The sequence below is a fragment of the Mixophyes fleayi genome, chromosome 5 (genome assembly GCF_038048845.1).
Source record: "Mixophyes fleayi isolate aMixFle1 chromosome 5, aMixFle1.hap1, whole genome shotgun sequence".
Classification (NCBI taxonomy): Eukaryota; Metazoa; Chordata; class Amphibia; order Anura; family Limnodynastidae; genus Mixophyes; species Mixophyes fleayi.
In genome coordinates, this window is record NC_134406.1 from 214,215,159 (window position 1) to 214,232,682 (window position 17,524).

The window sequence follows — 17,524 nt, forward strand, 5'->3', positions numbered from 1 at the left end:
GTATGAACGGCAGTGGAATAATAAATGACAACATTATGGTAAGGGCTGTCAGACCGTTTTAAATACTAACTGCTTTAACAATAGCTCCTGTCTTCCCTTGATGACCACATTACACTGTGTAATAGAGTGGAGATCCACTTTTCAAAACAAGGAATCCTCTTGCTGTTCTGACGTCCTGTTGGCACCCCGCTTGTCGTCCACTGAAGAATCTATGCAGTTGAGGCTATCTCACCTTACCATAGAAGAACGAGAAAGAGTGATAAAAAATAACCTATGTCTATACTGTGCAGAGCCTAGGCACCTACTTGGATCCTGTCCCAAGCGTTCAGGAAACTCCAGAGCCTAACTGGTACCAGAGACGGTATGTTAGGTACATCTGTAAACTCTGCCTTAACTGATCCCAGTGCCAGTTTTTCTACGCCAGTGACCTTGTATTATTCCTTGGGGTCAGTCACCTTTTCTGCCTTTCTGGACTCGGGCACAGCTCGCAATTTCATCACAGCTTCTCTAGTCACTAAGCACGCTCTTACTTCTCACTCTCTGGATACTCCACTCTCCTTAACAGCTATTGAAAGTGTTAAGATTACACAAGGCACCATCCATCAGCGCACTGCCCCACTAACCTTACAAGTGGGAGCTCTGCACAAAGAGAGTATCTTTCTGTGTCAATCCTGTAGCCTGGGAACCTCACTGTTATTCACAGTGCTTACAGAGTCTTCAACCTCCATCTCAAGTGCCAATGTCTTCTATATCCATGGAACATTGTATACTTCCTAAGTACACATCTTTCGGGAGTGGGACTGTACAATTAATGTCTTACCTGGACAGATTCCTTCCTGGCGCCATGTGTACCCTCTGTCCTTACCTGAAATGAAAGCTTTGTCTGATTACATTCAAGAAAATTTGGAGAGGGATTTCATTCGCAAATCCACCCCTCTTGCGGGTTATTCAATGTCCCTGTGGTCGTTCAAAAAAATGTTTAATACTACTTTGTTGCCGTATATCTCAATGACATCTTAATCTTCTCCTCCGATATGAAGACTCACAGGAGACACATGGGAGCGCTCAGTATGTCTACTGTAAATTAGAAAAGTGTGTATTTGAAAAACAACTACCACCATTCCCAGGGTATATTGTTTCTGGGTCTGGTCCCCAGATGTATCTCAAGAAGTAAGAGGCTACCAATAAATGGCCCCAACCCACAGGCCTTAAGGCCATGCAAAGCTTTTTAGGGTTTGCCAGCTACTATCATCAATTCAATAAATGTTATTTCTCAGTAGTAGCACCTATCACCACCTTGACTCTGAAAACTGCTAACCCTAAGATATGGTCACCTGAGGCCACTGAAACCTTTTGCACACTCAAACAATCCTGTATATCTGCAGACATTCTCAATCAACCAGATATCCTATTATTTCTTCTTGGAGGTAGACGCCTCAGCAATTGGAGTAGGGGCAGTTCTGTTCCAGCGAGCACCTTCGGCGGAAACTACATCCATGTGGATTCTTTTCACGAAAGCTGCAACCAGCAGGAAAGAATTATACGATTGGATACAGAGAACTCTTGACAGTGAAACTTGCATTTGAAGAATGGAGACATGTCCTGGAGGATGCCTCCTTCCCTGTAACCATACATACAGACCATAAGAATCTTATGTACCTATAAACAGCTCAATGTCTTAATTCCCATCAAGCAAGAATGTCTGTTCTTCTCTCGCTTCAATTTAATCCTCACTTTTTGTCCAAGTTCCAAGAACAGGAAGGCCAATGCCTTATATTGTTTCTTTTACCCCTCAGATCAGGAATTATCCTGTGAGGGTCATCCCATCATTGATCCAAACCACATAATTGTCGTTACTCTTATTTCTCCAGCAAATTCTCCTCCCGGGATAACATTTGTTACCCTAGACTTTGTCCTAGTCTGTTACGATGGGCATACGCATCTCGGTTTGCAGACCATGTAGGAGTTAAAAAGACACAGGAACTAATTTCCAGAAATTATTGGTGGCCTACTCTTCCTTGGGTTGTTACGGAGTTTGTTGCAGCCTGGTCCACTTGCGCCCAGCATAAAACTTGATGTCCTTTACATCCTGTCCTTTACATCCTGTTCCAGTTCCAGACAGGCTTTGGACACACATTTCAATGGATTTTGTCACTGACCTACCCCCCAGTAAAGGATACAATACCATCTGAGTGGGGGTTGAAAGATTTTCAAAGGTGACCCACTTTGTTCCCCTGAAGGGTCTTCCTTCTGCTCCCGCTCTAGCTGATATTTTTGTCAAAGAAATATTGAGATTACATGGTTGCCCACAAGAGTGTCTCTAATCAAGGTGTGTAAGTTGTGTCCAAATTCTGGTGATTTATCTGCAAAAACTTTGATATCAAATTAAAATTTTCCACTGTATATCACCCACAGTCAAATGAGCAAACAGAAAGCGTAAACCAAGACACATTCATTAGGATATATATTTCTGCAAGTCAAGACAACTGGGTTGAATTGCTGCCTTGGGCTGACTGCTCATAATATCTACACTCATGAAGGAACGTCCATGATCAAGCTCTTTCTTTCTGTATAATTGTTATCCTCTTCCTGTACTCCCTTCCATTCCCAGTTCAGAGGTTCCTGCCATTAACTCTTTGACAAGAAATTCTTAGACATCTGGACCCAAGTTAAAACAAAACTGATCAAAACTTTTTGCTACAAATCTGCGGATGACAGAAGAAGTTGCCCAGTTCCTAGTTTACTTTGGGTGGCAAAAGTGAGGTTATCCACCAGGAACCTTCACTTACGATTACCCAGCATGAAGTTTGCACCATGTTTCATTGGACTTTTCAAGGTTCTCTATAAGATTAACCCAGTTTCCTTCAAATTGAATTTACTGGCCTCATTATGCGTTTCCAAAGTGTTCCATGTTTCGTTACTCAAACCTGTAGTTATAGCGGGTAGGCAGGCTTCCAACAATACCAGAAGGATAATCAACTTAATCCATATAGCTAACAGTACATCTCTTCCTGCTCTGATGGTCGCATTAGATGCCGAAAAGGCCTTTGATAGTGTTGCTTTGCCTTTCATGCAGCACACCTTGATGAGCATGGGGTTCAAGGGGGCTTTTTGAAGAGGGATATCAGCCCTCTATCATAATCCTACAGCCTCAGTATAAGCTAGTGGACATCCTCCCCCACCCTTTAACATTAACAACGGAACCCGCCAGGGGTGTCCCTTATCCAGGGATGCCTCTTATTTTCGCTCTCATTATGGAACCCCTAGCAGCGAAAATTAAAAATAACTCTGACATCACAGGCATCCCAACAAGCTCAAGAGATCATAAGATTGCTCTATATGCTGATTATGTTATATTAACAATATCTAAATCTCTCTACCTAACCTCTTTAAAGAAATATCTGACTATAGTTCTCTATCAAACTATCACCTCAATATTCCTCAACAGACTATAATTATCTTTGAGAGATTGGATAATTTTCGTTGGCAACATAAAAAGATCAAGTATCTCAGGGTATACCTAGTAAATAATTATTCTCAACTGTATACGGCCAACTTTCCCAGACTCATTAATACAATAAAATCTGATTTAGCACAATGGAACGGAAACCCCCATCGATATCGAATTTTGTGATCTCTTAATAGCTTAGTGATTGGGGCGAGATCCCGTCTTTTCTGCAGTGTAGAGGGAGCGAGATCCTAGTAAACTTGAAGGTCAGATCCATCGAACTGGAGAGAGTATGCCGCTCGGGTGGCCAAAACAAATTGTTCTTTATATTTGTAGTAATGGAACCGAACAATGACGTCTCTAGGCGGTTGATTAAGAGGAGGTTTCGGACGTAATGCTCTGTGAGCTCGGTCTGTCTGTACATCCGACGCAGAGGCATCTGGTAGATAATGAAGGAAAAGTTTCTCAAGATATTTGGGTAGTAGATCTCCGTCTATTGTCTCCGGGATATTCTGGATGCGGAGATTATTCCTTCTGTTCCTGTTTTCGGTATCTTCCAAGTGATCCTTAAATGATTCCATGTCTGCGCGAATGTCAGATAATTCTGTGGACACAAATTCATGGAAGTGACAAACCTCATCAACTTTCTGCTCTAGGTCTGTTGTTCTTGAACCAATAGCCGCTATTTCTTGGCGAAGCTCAGCCATTCCCTTTTTGATTTCTTCTTGAATAACCGTTAGGACCTCCGTTTGCATAGTGGATTTGATGATGTTTCTCAGTTCGATGGAAATAGAGGTATTAGTAGATGCGTTGGCATCTTCTTTGTCTGAATCAAGTTGGTGGAGCGGAGAAGACGCAGATGTTTCAGAGGCATTCTTCTTCCTAGCTTGGGTAAAAAAGGAAGTTGCTTCTGGTGGTGCATTTTTTTTCTGATTTCTGTGAGACATAGCGCCATCTTATTCTGAGAACCACTGTTTTTTGTTTTTGTTTTTTCCCCCCAAAAAAAGTCTTGGTAGATGCAAGAGGTATATCAGGATTCAATTAGCAGTTATAAAGGTTTAACCCTCTTGTGTTTGCAGACATGTATTATTGCGTTAAAGAGCCATGGATTCCCCTATGTGCGAGCAAGTTAGGCACTAATCTGGTTGTTAGATTATTTACGATTGGTGGCTGAATAGATGAGACTGTGGATTAGTAATTGTAGGAAAAGAGCCATTTCTTAGCCGTTAACTCCTAGGTATTCAGGAGTATTAGAATATTTCAGATGTTGTTCCGTAGGGAATTGCTGAAGATTTAAGACCGTCTAGGCAGTGACACTATAGACATAGAGTTTGCCAAACTCTTGACGACAATTTCTCTCACCTCAGCTTTCAGTGGGACCCTTAGAGCAGGGGTGTGAGTGGGTCTGAAGCAGTACTTCTTTGAAGCAGAGTCTTCAATAACACAGCCAGCACCACTGGTGATTAAGTGTTGGGTAGATCTTCTCCAACCCCTCTACCGCTATTGATGATATGTGCGGCCAGGGCTGCCAGCTCCCAATGCACGGCTATGTCTCCAGGCCTGATAACTGTGCTGGCTGAAGACATTGTGGTGGTGGTGTGACTCTGCCTTTACCAGAAGTGCAGTTTCTGTGGAGCTTGTAGGGCTGGATATCGGGGCCTCAGGGCCAGAAGTAAGCCTCAGCGAGATGGGGTTTAGTAGTTAGCACCTGCGGGTGATATAGGCGATTCAAGTGGTCTAGGCAGCAGGTAGATGGTAGGAGGGCCTGGCGGGGGCTCATTTACCGGCAACCCACAGGTCCAGAGACAGGTATATATATTCTATACTTCAGAGGGTGCAGGATTGGCCCTATTCTCCAGCTAGATTTAACACTCTGCTTTCCAGCTCCTGTGTTTCATTCAGTAGGTACCAGCCCATCCAGACCACAACGATGGTTGCTTGTGGTTTCCAGTCTGGTGTGGGCAGATTCAGCTGTAAGGGAGGCAATCTGGAGTAACGCTGGAGGTGTGGAGTTAGTAAAGACAGCTTACCTAGTGCTGGCAGGAGGAAGGGGTGAGGGGTGTCTCCAGGAACCAGCTCTATGGATTTTTTTACAATTCTTTTTTGGGGGGGCCCAGCGGTTAAGGGGAGCAGTGGAGGTAACCTGTGTAGGGGGCTCCAATGAAGAGATGCAGGCTCCGATCTATCCGGATCAACTGGAAGTCACGCCGCGCGACCGGAAGTTGAGGGTCCGCCGGGCACCTCCAACTGTAGCCCCTGGTCTCCACCGGAAGCAGGCCCCAAAGTTCGCGACAGGCGCTCTGAGTGCTCAGGAGCCCAGCTTTAATTCAACAAGGCCGGGAGGGGGGACTTTCAGGAGGCGAGGATATCTCTGAGTCAGGTCACCGCCAGGAGTGCTGCATGCTCGGCTCAACAGCGGGTATTTGGCGCGGAATGTCCGGCCGACCGTGGGGGAACTTCAGTCGTTCCAACAAGCAGGCAAGTGTCACTGGCAGTTCTAGTGAGTGTTTCTCACTTTTTAGATGTTATTAGCTGCCTGATAATACCGAGGGGAAGCGTTGTTTGAGTTAGCTAAGAAGGAGAGCCCAAAGTCTGCGACTATCCGAGATGGCGTCTGAGCCACGTCCCCCCCCCCCCCCCCCCCCTTGATTTAGCACAATGGAATAAACTTCTTATCTCCTGGATTGGCCACATGGCCTCTGTTAAAATGAATATCTTGCTCAGACTACTTTACTTGTGGCAAACACTTCCAATCCAAGTTCCCACACATACACTTAAACACCTACAACAAATGCTTTCCAGATTTATTTGAGCGTGATGTAGACCTAGGGTAAGAATGCAAACTCTTTCTAAACCTCAAACTGCCGGAGGTCTAAGCCTCCCAAACATTTTAAAATACTATCGAGCAACGCACATGCCCTAATGTATTCTTTGGCACTGGTCCCCCTATCGCAGAGTTTGGACCCTTATTGAGTCCGATATGCAACAACAATACTCATTCACTGCTCTGGACCCCGCCCCAACACAGGACCAGACGCTTAGCTCAAATCCCTACAGCACGTTTTTCCGTTTCCATATGGGACAAGGTAACCCGGACCTATAAACTCCAATCCAAATACCCGTTGTTAGTCCCACTATGGAACAATAAAAATTTTGCGCCAGATCTGGACCATAAAATATTTCACGATTGGACTACACATAATTTACTTTTTATACGGGATATGAGATTTTTCCCTACTTTCACGGATCTTCAAGCACGATTAGGTTTTCCACACAAAGCATGCCTCCAAATCAATGCCTCCAAATCAGACATTTTTATCGTTCTTTACAGACACCTCTCGCATCGGACCAATGCTCGGCTCTAGAATCTCTGTCTCGCAATTCTCCCACTACATGGGGCCTAATATCTACTCTGTATCAACAGATTAATAACTACAATCTACCAGACAAAGATCCCCATGAAATAGCCTGGTAGCAGGACGCAGGGGAGTCTCTGACTCCTATTGAATGGTCAAAAATTAGATCTAATTTAGCGAAGTCATCAATTTCAGTTTCATAATAAAGGAAAATTCCTTCAAACTTTACTATAGATGGTATTTAGTCCCCTTCTGTTTACATACTATATTTCTTAATTCCACAGATTGATGTTGGAGAGGATGTGGATTATGTGGTGCCCTGCTGCACGTTTGGTGGAGTTGTCCAAAAATACAACCTTATTGGCGTCAAATTCATACCCTTATTGATTCTATTACTCAGATTAAAATGCCTGACTCTCCGCTATATTATCTTCTTCCTAGGCTGCTTCCAGACACCACTCAACATATACAAAAACTTATTAAGAATATCTTAAATGTAGCTAAATGTTTAATAGCTGCGTCTTGGAAAAACACCTCCCCCCACACTCCCTGCCACTATCAACAAAATTTGGTCAGTTTATCGCATGGAAAGCATATCCGCTTTTCTTAATGATACCCCAGTAAATTTCCAAAACACATAGGGCTAGATTTACTAAGCTGCGGGTTTGAAAAAGTGGGGATGTTGCCTATAGCAACCAATCAGATTCTAGCTGTCATTTGGTAGAAAGCACTAAATAAATGAAAGCTAGAATCTGATTGGTTGCTATAGGCAACATCCCCACTTTTTCAAACCCGCAGCTTAGTAAATCTAGCCCATAGTCTCTCTGGACAAGTTATTATGAAGCCGAACCTCCACTAACAACCGTTTGACATCCTTTTGTTGCTGTAACTACCAAATAACTTGAGATTTGGTGACTTGTACCTCACCCCTTCAGGTATACACATTACCTGCATACCCTACTGCATTCCTGAATATCACTGCATTCGTCTCTCAGCATTACTTTATCATTCCAAATATAAAAACCTCCCACATCTCCCTGTCATTCCTCCCCTTTTGTTCCCCTGTTCGTCTCCCTTGAAATACATGTCCCTGCTGTAGTAACATACATACTTTCTTGTAACAAATCAGAGCTCCTGGCAGTGTTTATTTCCTACTTTATTGTCAATTGACTCTGTCAGTAACATATGGTATGGTATGGATTTTATGTATTGACTTGTAAAAATTAATAAAATATTTTGTTGTAAAAAAAACCAAAACAAAAACCTGTAGTTATGAATGTGTGTAGTTATGAATGTGTGTAGAATGTGTGAATAATTCTAGGAACAATCTTCCTTTCTCTATATCTGTCCACCAACAAAAGGAGTATGAGGTTAGCCAGAGTCATGTTTCTGAAGATAGTCTTCAGTCCCTTGTGGATTTCCACGGGGTATGGTCCTTAGAAGCGTTCTTGGATCAAGACCTCTGATGTTGTTAGGCAGTTTCATCATAAATTCCTTGAAAAGCCTTTTATTGTGTGTCCGGAGTGCACCCTTAAGAGGTGGACCCCATTAGTCTACCAAGGTGTACAAATACACTGGAAAATCACGAGAACTCCTGGGTAACTGCTACCTCTGTTGCATTTTCTAAGGCAAGTGATGATTCCATTGTAAAGAAATCTATTAAAAAGAGTGGTGTGCATAGGCACATTTGCTGAAGTTAGACAGAGGAGAAGAAAGTGACATTTTGGCGTAAATGAAATGCTTCACCAAACAAGCTATTTTAAAGGATGTCTATGGGCGTTTAATTGCTTGGGCTGTTTTGAAGCCAAGAAAGCATGACAGCTCACAGTCAATGAAAGAATAATTATTTCTTAATTGTACCTGTAAAGTCTACAGAAGAATATAAGGGTATTATCAGGTGCCGTCCCCACAGGCTACGACTTTGTCAAAATGAAAGATGGCACTCTGAGACCCTACATGGACTACCGTTAATTGAACGCCATCAAGAATTGTTATTCTTTTCCCCTCATCTCTGAACTGTTTTACCATATTCACAGGGCCCATATTTTATCCAAACTGGATCATAGTGGCGCTTATGATCTAATTTGTGTCCAACAGGGTGAAGAGTGGAAGACCATGTTCAATACTCAAGACGGGGACTATGAGTATATTGTGATGCCTTACAGCCTCTGCAATGCCCCAGCGATGTTCCAAGAGTTCATTAACAAGATTTTCCGGGAACTTCTTTACCAATCTGTTGAAGTCTATCTTGACGATATTCTAATTTTTTTCTCAGAATCTCTGCGCACTGAAAACATGTGAAAGAGGTACTCTCCCAATTACGACAAAACCATCTTTATTGTAAGCTGGAGAAATGTCTATTTGAGCTTCCCAAAGTACCCTTCTTGGGTTGTTTGGTCTCTAGACCCTATGGAAGTAGAGGCAATCCTCAGCCTATCTGACTGAAAGCTACAAAGCATTTTATTGGCTTCACCAACTACTGCCGCCAACTTATCAGAGATTTCTCCACCCTTATAGCTCCCATTACCTCCCTCACTCGTAAAAGTGGACTGTCCAAGACAGTCCCTCAGGGAGCACTTTTGCCTTTAATGCATTAAAAAGAGCTTTCTTTGCCACCCCAATGAGAAAACAACCTGACCAGCATAAACCTTTCTTCCTTAATGTTGACGCTTCTACTGTAGAGATAGGTGCATTGCTCTCACAGGAGGCTTCCTCTGGAGCCTGTTGTTCCTTGCAGGTTTCTCTTCAAGAAATTTTCCTCCTGTGAAATTAATTATGGCATTTGGGACAAGGAACTCTTGGCAATTAAAATCGCCCTGGAAAATGGAGACATCTTCTAAAAGGAGCTCAACATCCAGTTAATCTCATTGATCTACAATCTGCATGATGCCTCAATCCTTGACAGGCCTATTCTTTTTGCAAATTCAGTTGGTCCTGATTTATCATCCTGGTACAAAGTATTACAGTGCAGATGTTCTTTCAAGAGCTTTCAATAATACTGATACCCTCTCTCTTCCGGAGTCAAGACCTATCATCAGTCCAGTCAAAGTCTTGGCTCTGACTAGGTCCGTGGCTAAGACACCAGCCATTGCCACCTCTTTTGTGAGTCCTCACCTCTGTGCTACGGTCTTTAAAATGGGCTCATGACTCCAAAGTTTTTGGGACATGCTGGCATGAGGAAGACCATAGCCTGCCTATCCTGTTACTTGTAGCCTTCCCTGGCTGAGGATGTTCTTAAATACATACATGCCTGCAATGTTTGATACAAGGCCTCCAGGCAACTTCCTCTCTGTCTTCTTCTCCCTCTTCCTGATTCCATTCAAATCAGCATTCCTATGGATTTCATCATGGACTTATCTGGAAAGCCATGTCTAAAACACCATCTGGGTTGTGGTTGACCGCTTTTCCAAGATGGCCCATTTCATTCCATTAAAATGAATCTGCCACTGAATTGTCCCTTTTATTTATAAAGAATATCTTTCACCTCCATGGTTGTCCTCTCGAAATTCTCTCTGATCGTAGGGTACAGTTTGTCTCTAGATTTTGGAGATCCTTCTGCAAAAAACTTGAAATTAGTCTTAAGTTTTCCTCTGGTCATCACCCCCAGACTAATGGCAAACCAAACGGGTCAATCAAAATCTGGAGTCCTTCCTTCGCTGCTATTCCTCTGAGCATCAATCTTCATAATGTCCATCTTCCCTGGGCTGAATTTTTGCATAATAACACCAACACGAGTCCACAAGGTCTTCTCCATTTTTACTGTTTTTCATAGGCATCCTGTTCTACCTACCTTTTCTAACCTTTCTAACTCTTCTGTTGCTGCAGTTCATGATTTGGTTTGTGGTTTTTTTTTTCAGCTCTGGACCAAAGTTTGATCCAGATTCACAGTCACCGCCATGCAGTATAAACCTTTTGCTTCCTGTACTCCAAGTAGGAAAGTGTGTGTTTGTCCGCTTGCAGCTTAAGGCTTCGAGTTCCTTCGATGATATTAGAACCATGGTTCATTGGTCCTTTTTGTATTTCTCATGTTATCAATCCCATCTTACATAAACTGAAGCTGCCTCCTTGTCTCAGGATTCACAGTTTCTTTCACATCTCATTATTGAAGCCTCTGGTTCTTAACGAATTGCTAGGAAATGGGACACTTCTTCTCAATTCAGCATGGAACTGACTGGACGTCTATGCAGTAGGCATGCGTCCCATTGCTAGGCAACGGTATGCTTTTGAGCTCTGCTAAAGTAATTGAATTTCTTCAGCAAAAGAAACTTTAGGTTAAAAAGTATAATTGTTTATTTACAAAATATAAAGCTTGCACTGTGATAAAATTATCATCAAGCTTCATATTTGAAGCTCTGCTTTCTATACACAAAGATGACCGGTTTAACAGAGAAGAAAAAAAGTAGGTTGTATTACAATTCAAATGGTTCAAATGGCGTATTACAATTGGCTGATATACAATATGGGCGTTTTTTGGTTGGCATGAAATGGAATGCTTTTAGGAGACTTGGAATGTCTGTGCCCACTATTGATTAGAAACATCTGTTCTTCGAATTAACTCTTGCCAGTGCTGCTCACATCTCAGCTCACATGAACAGACCAAAAAATACCATATCAAATAAAACATGACAAAAGAAATATATATATATTTCTCATTACTATATTGACCTCCAAAAATAACTTTTGACAGCTCCTATGTCGCTGGTCCGTGACTTATTGACCTACCCTGGACAATCAGGCCTACCTTCTCCCTATGTATCTTAACTTCTGGCACCATTAGGGTGCCAATGTATTAGGTCTGCTCAAAGCTCCAACATTTGTCTCCTGCACCTGCTTCCTTGTTCCTGTGTACTTTGGCTCCTGACCCAGCTTGTCTACTGACCTTCTTTTGGATTGCGATTTCGGCTCATACTAATATTCTGGTTTGACTCCTGGGTTCTCTGACTATTCTCTGGACCTCCCTTGTACCTCACATACCGGATGGCTCTGATTTGGATGGTTTGATGATTCTACTTCATCTACCATTTCACTGGTGACTGTCTTGGAGAACTGCGACCTACGCACCCCTTGCAGCAAAGTTCATACCTCTTTGCAAGGGTCCCTGGCGATTACCAGGGGTATGTTAGACTCTGCACCTCCTCGCTCAGTTCTGTCAATACTGGCAAGTGGCCCCATCCTACTCTCAGCACTGTTAGGTCTGCATACACAAGGTGAATTGCTTGTGGTTCATGCCAAATGATAGTAATCCTAACACGTTAGTAAATCTCTGATGGATGAGTTGTAGCAGAATACATTTTGAATGTCTACGTTCTGACCCAATTGAAACATTGCAGCAACGAGGCAAACTAAATATATTAATGGGTAAATGCATTATGTGAAGCTGAATATGACATAATTCCTTTTAAGCTGATGTAGGAATTGACAACCAGTAAAGAAAACATTTGTCTGGTGTAAATTATTCGGCCCCTTTCTATCTGATGCTCACAATTGTGAACTGCTTTTTTAAGGTGTTTGATAAGAGTTGGACCACCTTTTTGTATTTAATTTTCATATCCTGCTCATCTGTACATGTATACTCTGTTTATTATCAGAAAATCGGAATGTTTACATTAACAAGAGATGTGTGTGCTGATCTTGTCGGACGCAGTGACCTGTCAACTTGTGTGATTCTGCTAGTAAACATAGGGCTGTATGTGACAGGCAATGTCATGATTTGAGGAGAGGAACAGAGGCAAGCAGAAAGCCATAGAATGAGTTAGTGAAAGGGGCAGATTCCCCAGTAGTTCAGGATAATGATGTCACACAGAAGTAGGATAATTATGGTGTCAGATACTTCTATATGAAACGTAGTTCATACATCCATATGAGTGAGCAACTTTATACACAGATTTATAAGACTAAAATTATTTATAATTTTACCAGTGTGCACGGTTACAATTTAAGGTTTGTTAGATTGTAAAAAGAAATGTTATGTCTAATACAACCAAATACTAAAAAGGAAGAAGAGAAGGGATCATGTCTGCTGTGCCCTGAACAGTAAATCCCTAGGCTTTCATTGGCATAAATGATAAATACAGCATCTGCTGAGTAATTCAAAATGTGTTGTCTCATGACAAACTGCAACCGTATAATGGTAATTAAACTAAACATATTTGTATAGGTTCATATTTCATAACTTTAATATATATATATATATATATATATATATATATATATATATGCTAATACAGTATTTGTTTTCCTGTGGATAATATCCTATTGTATATCTTAGATATAATTGTAACACATTTCACCTCCTGGACATGGACATGGGTAGCAGTTCACCATTCTCTACTGTGTAAGTCATTGGGTACAGCCATGAGATTAGAGAATGTACTTATTTTATCAGCCTGTTTAAGGCTGTCCACATTAATTACTCTTATGCAGAACAAAGAGGCAGTGACAACCCTAGGCTCATATCAAGGGGCACCCTATGGGGCCACCTATTGAGCATCTGAATTAAATCAACTGGTGGGACAAGAGTTAAGTACAATGGGAGCTAAATTCTCAGGACCAAGATGTAATATTTTTCACGTCGACTCAAGGTCCAGATAATGCTCTCCAAACTAGATCTATGCACAACTGATTTTATTATTTGGTAACACAGAACTAGCGTGGTTGTTTGTAATCATTCACCTAGTGACAGGAACCTGACGGGAATGATACTACCATACAAAATATTTTGCTAACTTCTTCACACTTAAAATTATTTCAAATATCCACCTGAGCTCAGTTTTTACTGTGTAGTGTCTTGATTTTCATGATGCAGACTGTTAAACATGCAATTGCATCACTTTTGTGCATCCTACTATAAATCAATATTAAGAACATTGCAAAATACTACACAAATCCTGAAGGGTAGCAACTCAAACAACACTTGTATAAAGTGACATATTGCAACACACATCTTTTTAGTCTTTGTCATGGTTGCAGTAAAGCAGCACTAGTCTAAACCAGGTTTCTTTTCTGCAAAGTGAACATTACCGTGAACACATTACCACAAGCACTATGTTCCAAGTTGACATTTTGTTATGTGGATTCTGATCCCCTGATCAGTTATATCAGAAAATAATTTGTGCATATTGGTAATGAGATGATAGTGTAGGGTGTGTCTTTTTGACACAGGCTAGGTGATTTAATAACATTAGAGTAAAAGTTTATTGCCAAAGTGTAACAAAACGTTTTAATCAAGTATACCCTTTTATAATTGCAATTTACCTATCTTATATTGGGGATCACCCTGGAATGACTCCAGGAATATGAGTAACTTCAACTTGCTATGGTCATCCGTTCTCAGCTCTATAAAATACACGTAGGATGAGGTGAAAAGAGCCTTTTGCAAAAGGGACCCACCACTGCCAGTCAACTGCAAAGCGATTAGCTACCTGCTGATTGTTTTGCAGTGATACCCCCCAGTAGAGGGGGGTATCAAATGGATCACCTACTAAGTGCATATTGCTGATCTCTGCAACCTTTAGCATGCGGTGTTATCTTGTTGGAACAAACATGTTGTGGTAGTTTTGTATTTGTTTAGTAAAATGTGCATTATTTAGGACTGTTTAGTTCATTTCAGATTTTCAAGACCCTGCTATTTATTTGCTATTCTAGTCATAGATTTTTAAATTTAGTTGTATAATACGGTATTTATATTTTGTATTCCAGGAGTTTCATGCACCTGGATCGTCTGTGTTCAGCATACCAAAGTCCATTTTTGTTCCAAGAATAACTCGGGTTAGTCTCAGGGATTTAATATTCTGTATGGAACAAGAACGAACAACAAGTCATTCCTTATCACTGTACCGTGCACTACTGAAGTGAACTTCAGTGACTTAACTGCTAAGGAAATTATTCCCATTGATGCACTATATTAAAGTATTCTTTCTATAAAGTCCTTTTTTCTTTGCAGGTTTTTTATACAAACTGAACACTGTATAATGAAGATTGTTTTGCATTCTTAACTCAATGTAGTTTGGATGTTCCTACTTAATGGTTGTAGGTGCCAAAGAATTATGCTGTTTATATATGTTTTTAAAATATTCCACAATTTTCACACAATGGTATCTTCATTTGTTTAGGATTTTGGGGGTATTTTGAGTATGTAATTACTTAAAGCATTGTCAGTGAAATAAACCGAAAAAGCCAGTTTCAGAGCCAGAATTTTGTGTTGTCTTCCATTTTTTTTTACATTTAATGTATTGAGTGACGCTTCTAGACAAAGGAATATAAGTGTACCAGGCCATGTCTTTTCTACACACACACAAAGGTGTTTAGGAATATGGATGGAACATATATTTTGAGAAAACATTTTAGGACACTACATATACTGTATAAACACATTTTTATGGTGATTCATATTTTAGATACATTCTTGTTGCTTTTCTTCTGAGCATTTATTTGAACTGCTGTTGTATTAATTATTTTTTTCTGAAAAAGTGCCCTTTTTTTTTCCATTTTATTTCAACTAGGAGGTAACACTTGTTATCTCTGTTCAGGACTGAAGATCATAGTAGTTAATTGTCTTACATTTCCTTAATTTTCAAGTGAGGTTCATTTCAAGTTTCTAATGGCGAAGTTTCTAGTTGTTAAAAATCATCAGTCTAGCATAATTGTTTTAATATTTCCTCAGTTTGTAATATATGTTTGAGTGTTGTATTTAGTATTATTTTTTTGGTAAAACATTTCTATTTATCCTAGTTACTGAGAATTTGACAGGTCCTATAACGGCCATAATGTATACAACTCACAAATATTTTCGTTTTCCACATGCATTATTGAGATTACTATCTGAATACACTGTGATGATCAAAACAGTTAATCAATACATGCAGCACTTTCAGTTTTAATATTTAAATACAGTTACATTGCCTTTCAGACATCAGTATACATGGTTTAAAAACTATGTTTAAAAATGTCATTAATAGAAATATTTGGTTTGACTACTGTAAATGTATGTTTTTCATCTGGTGCACAGAATTTTGCCTTACAATTTTTTATATATTGCTTTAGAAAATTAAGCATGTTATATTTAGCTAATTTGCACAGTTTCTGTAAATTTACAATATATGTTTTCTACTAAAGAGACAGGCAATGTGTTGGCTCCAATTCATATTTCATCTAGAAATGTTAGCACTAGATATACATACTGTGCAAATTCATTTAAGCAGTTTGCAAGGTGTGTGGTTTGAGCTGCAAATTCTGTGAGTCTGTTTATTTTTTTTGTTAAATCCTATCCATTTAACTTATATTCCAAGTACCACAAATCAGTTCTATAAAATCTGGATTTTAAAATTGTACACCTTGTCTGTTACTCAAGCACAACAGGTGTAAGTGCACTTACAGAGAGAAGATGGGAAATCTAAGTGGTCGAACGAAAGCGCTCATAACAGGTTGCTTTGTAGAAGTCTTGAAAACATACATGTGAGTAAGTGTTACGAGCCGCGGCGGCACTCACCGCCGCCGCGACTCGTCTCCTGGTCTCCCCGACGTCCCGGCCATCACCTTGATGACCGGACGTCACTTCCGTCCGTGACCCGGCCAAGGCAACGGCCGGACGCTTCCTCCGCAGCGCCGCGTCCCGGCAATGAATGAAAGCCGGGCGCGTGCGCAAATTGGCCCCACCAGCCTGCGGGCTAATTAATGAATAGGATTAATCTTATGCAGGGGGCTGTGTGACTTCAGAGCCAGGCTTTGATTGGCCGTTTGTACTATTTAAGGCAGGGAGGGCTTAGCCTCCCTGCCGGTTATAGCTTCCAGTTCTGTGTTGCTGCCTGCTGCTGTACTCCTGGTGTTAAGCCTTTGGATCTCTGTTTGCCGTGTATTACCCCTGCCTGTCCTCTGGATTTGTCTTTTGCCTATGCCCTTGACCTTTTGGCTTATATCTTCGTTTCTGCTGATTTGCTCGTGACCTCGACCCCTGGCGTGTTTTCTGACGATTCTTCCTAGCAAGTGACCCCTGACCTCGGCCTGTTCTTTGGATTTGCTGTCTGCCATTACCCTCTGCTCCTGGGTTCCCCGCAGCTGGTACATATCACACGACCCTCTGTAGTCTGCGGCCAAGTCTGTCCCCACCACTAGGGGCTCCAATGAACACCAGACTGTCAGAGCAGACTCCAGGTGTTGTGGTACTAGCTGGAGGGGTTCCTGACAGTAAGTAGCAAGAGATGGCAAGCAACAGGTACTGTAGAAAATGGGTTTTTGGGAGAGTATTTTGAGATGCAGATGCAGATATAGGATCACTTAGGCTTATGGATAGATTTGTGGGTTAAATATACTTTTAATTTTATCCTAAAAGGTAGAGCACACCAGTGCACTGCTTAGCCAAAAGAAGCAGATTAGGTAGTATGGATGGTGAGTTGACTAAGCCTGGTGCCAGTGTTAATAATGGATTGATATAGGGTAATTTTGTGGATTAAAAAGCCAGTTAACAAAGTCAAGCTTCGACCTTGGTGCCGTTGTGTGATATGGCTGTGTTTTAGAAATGTTGTGCAATCGAAGTGAAAGAGTCCATGAATACCATCACTGTCAACATCAGACTTATTTCCCACGTACGTATTCTGGCATAAACATGAGTGCATGAGATGTGGAAAGTGTTACCAGTTCGGTTTTAGCTTAGTTCAGTTTAGTTTAAGGTGGTGGGACATCCAAGGTGAAATGGCAGATTTTGTTATGTTAGACCGCAAGGAAT

General features: G+C 41.1%; 1 protein-coding gene across 1 annotated transcript in view; it reads left to right on the plus strand.

Annotated features, from left to right (window-relative positions):
- Positions 1-14,985, plus strand: part of TAF4B (TATA-box binding protein associated factor 4b) — a 79,520-nt gene extending 64,535 nt beyond the window's left edge. Inside the window, exon 15 of the mRNA XM_075214409.1 lies at positions 14,503-14,985. Coding sequence (XP_075070510.1) covers positions 14,503-14,658 — 156 coding nt within the window. The 3' untranslated portion in view covers positions 14,659-14,985. The remainder of the gene's footprint in view (positions 1-14,502) is intronic.
- Positions 14,986-17,524: the final 2,539 nt, after the last annotated feature.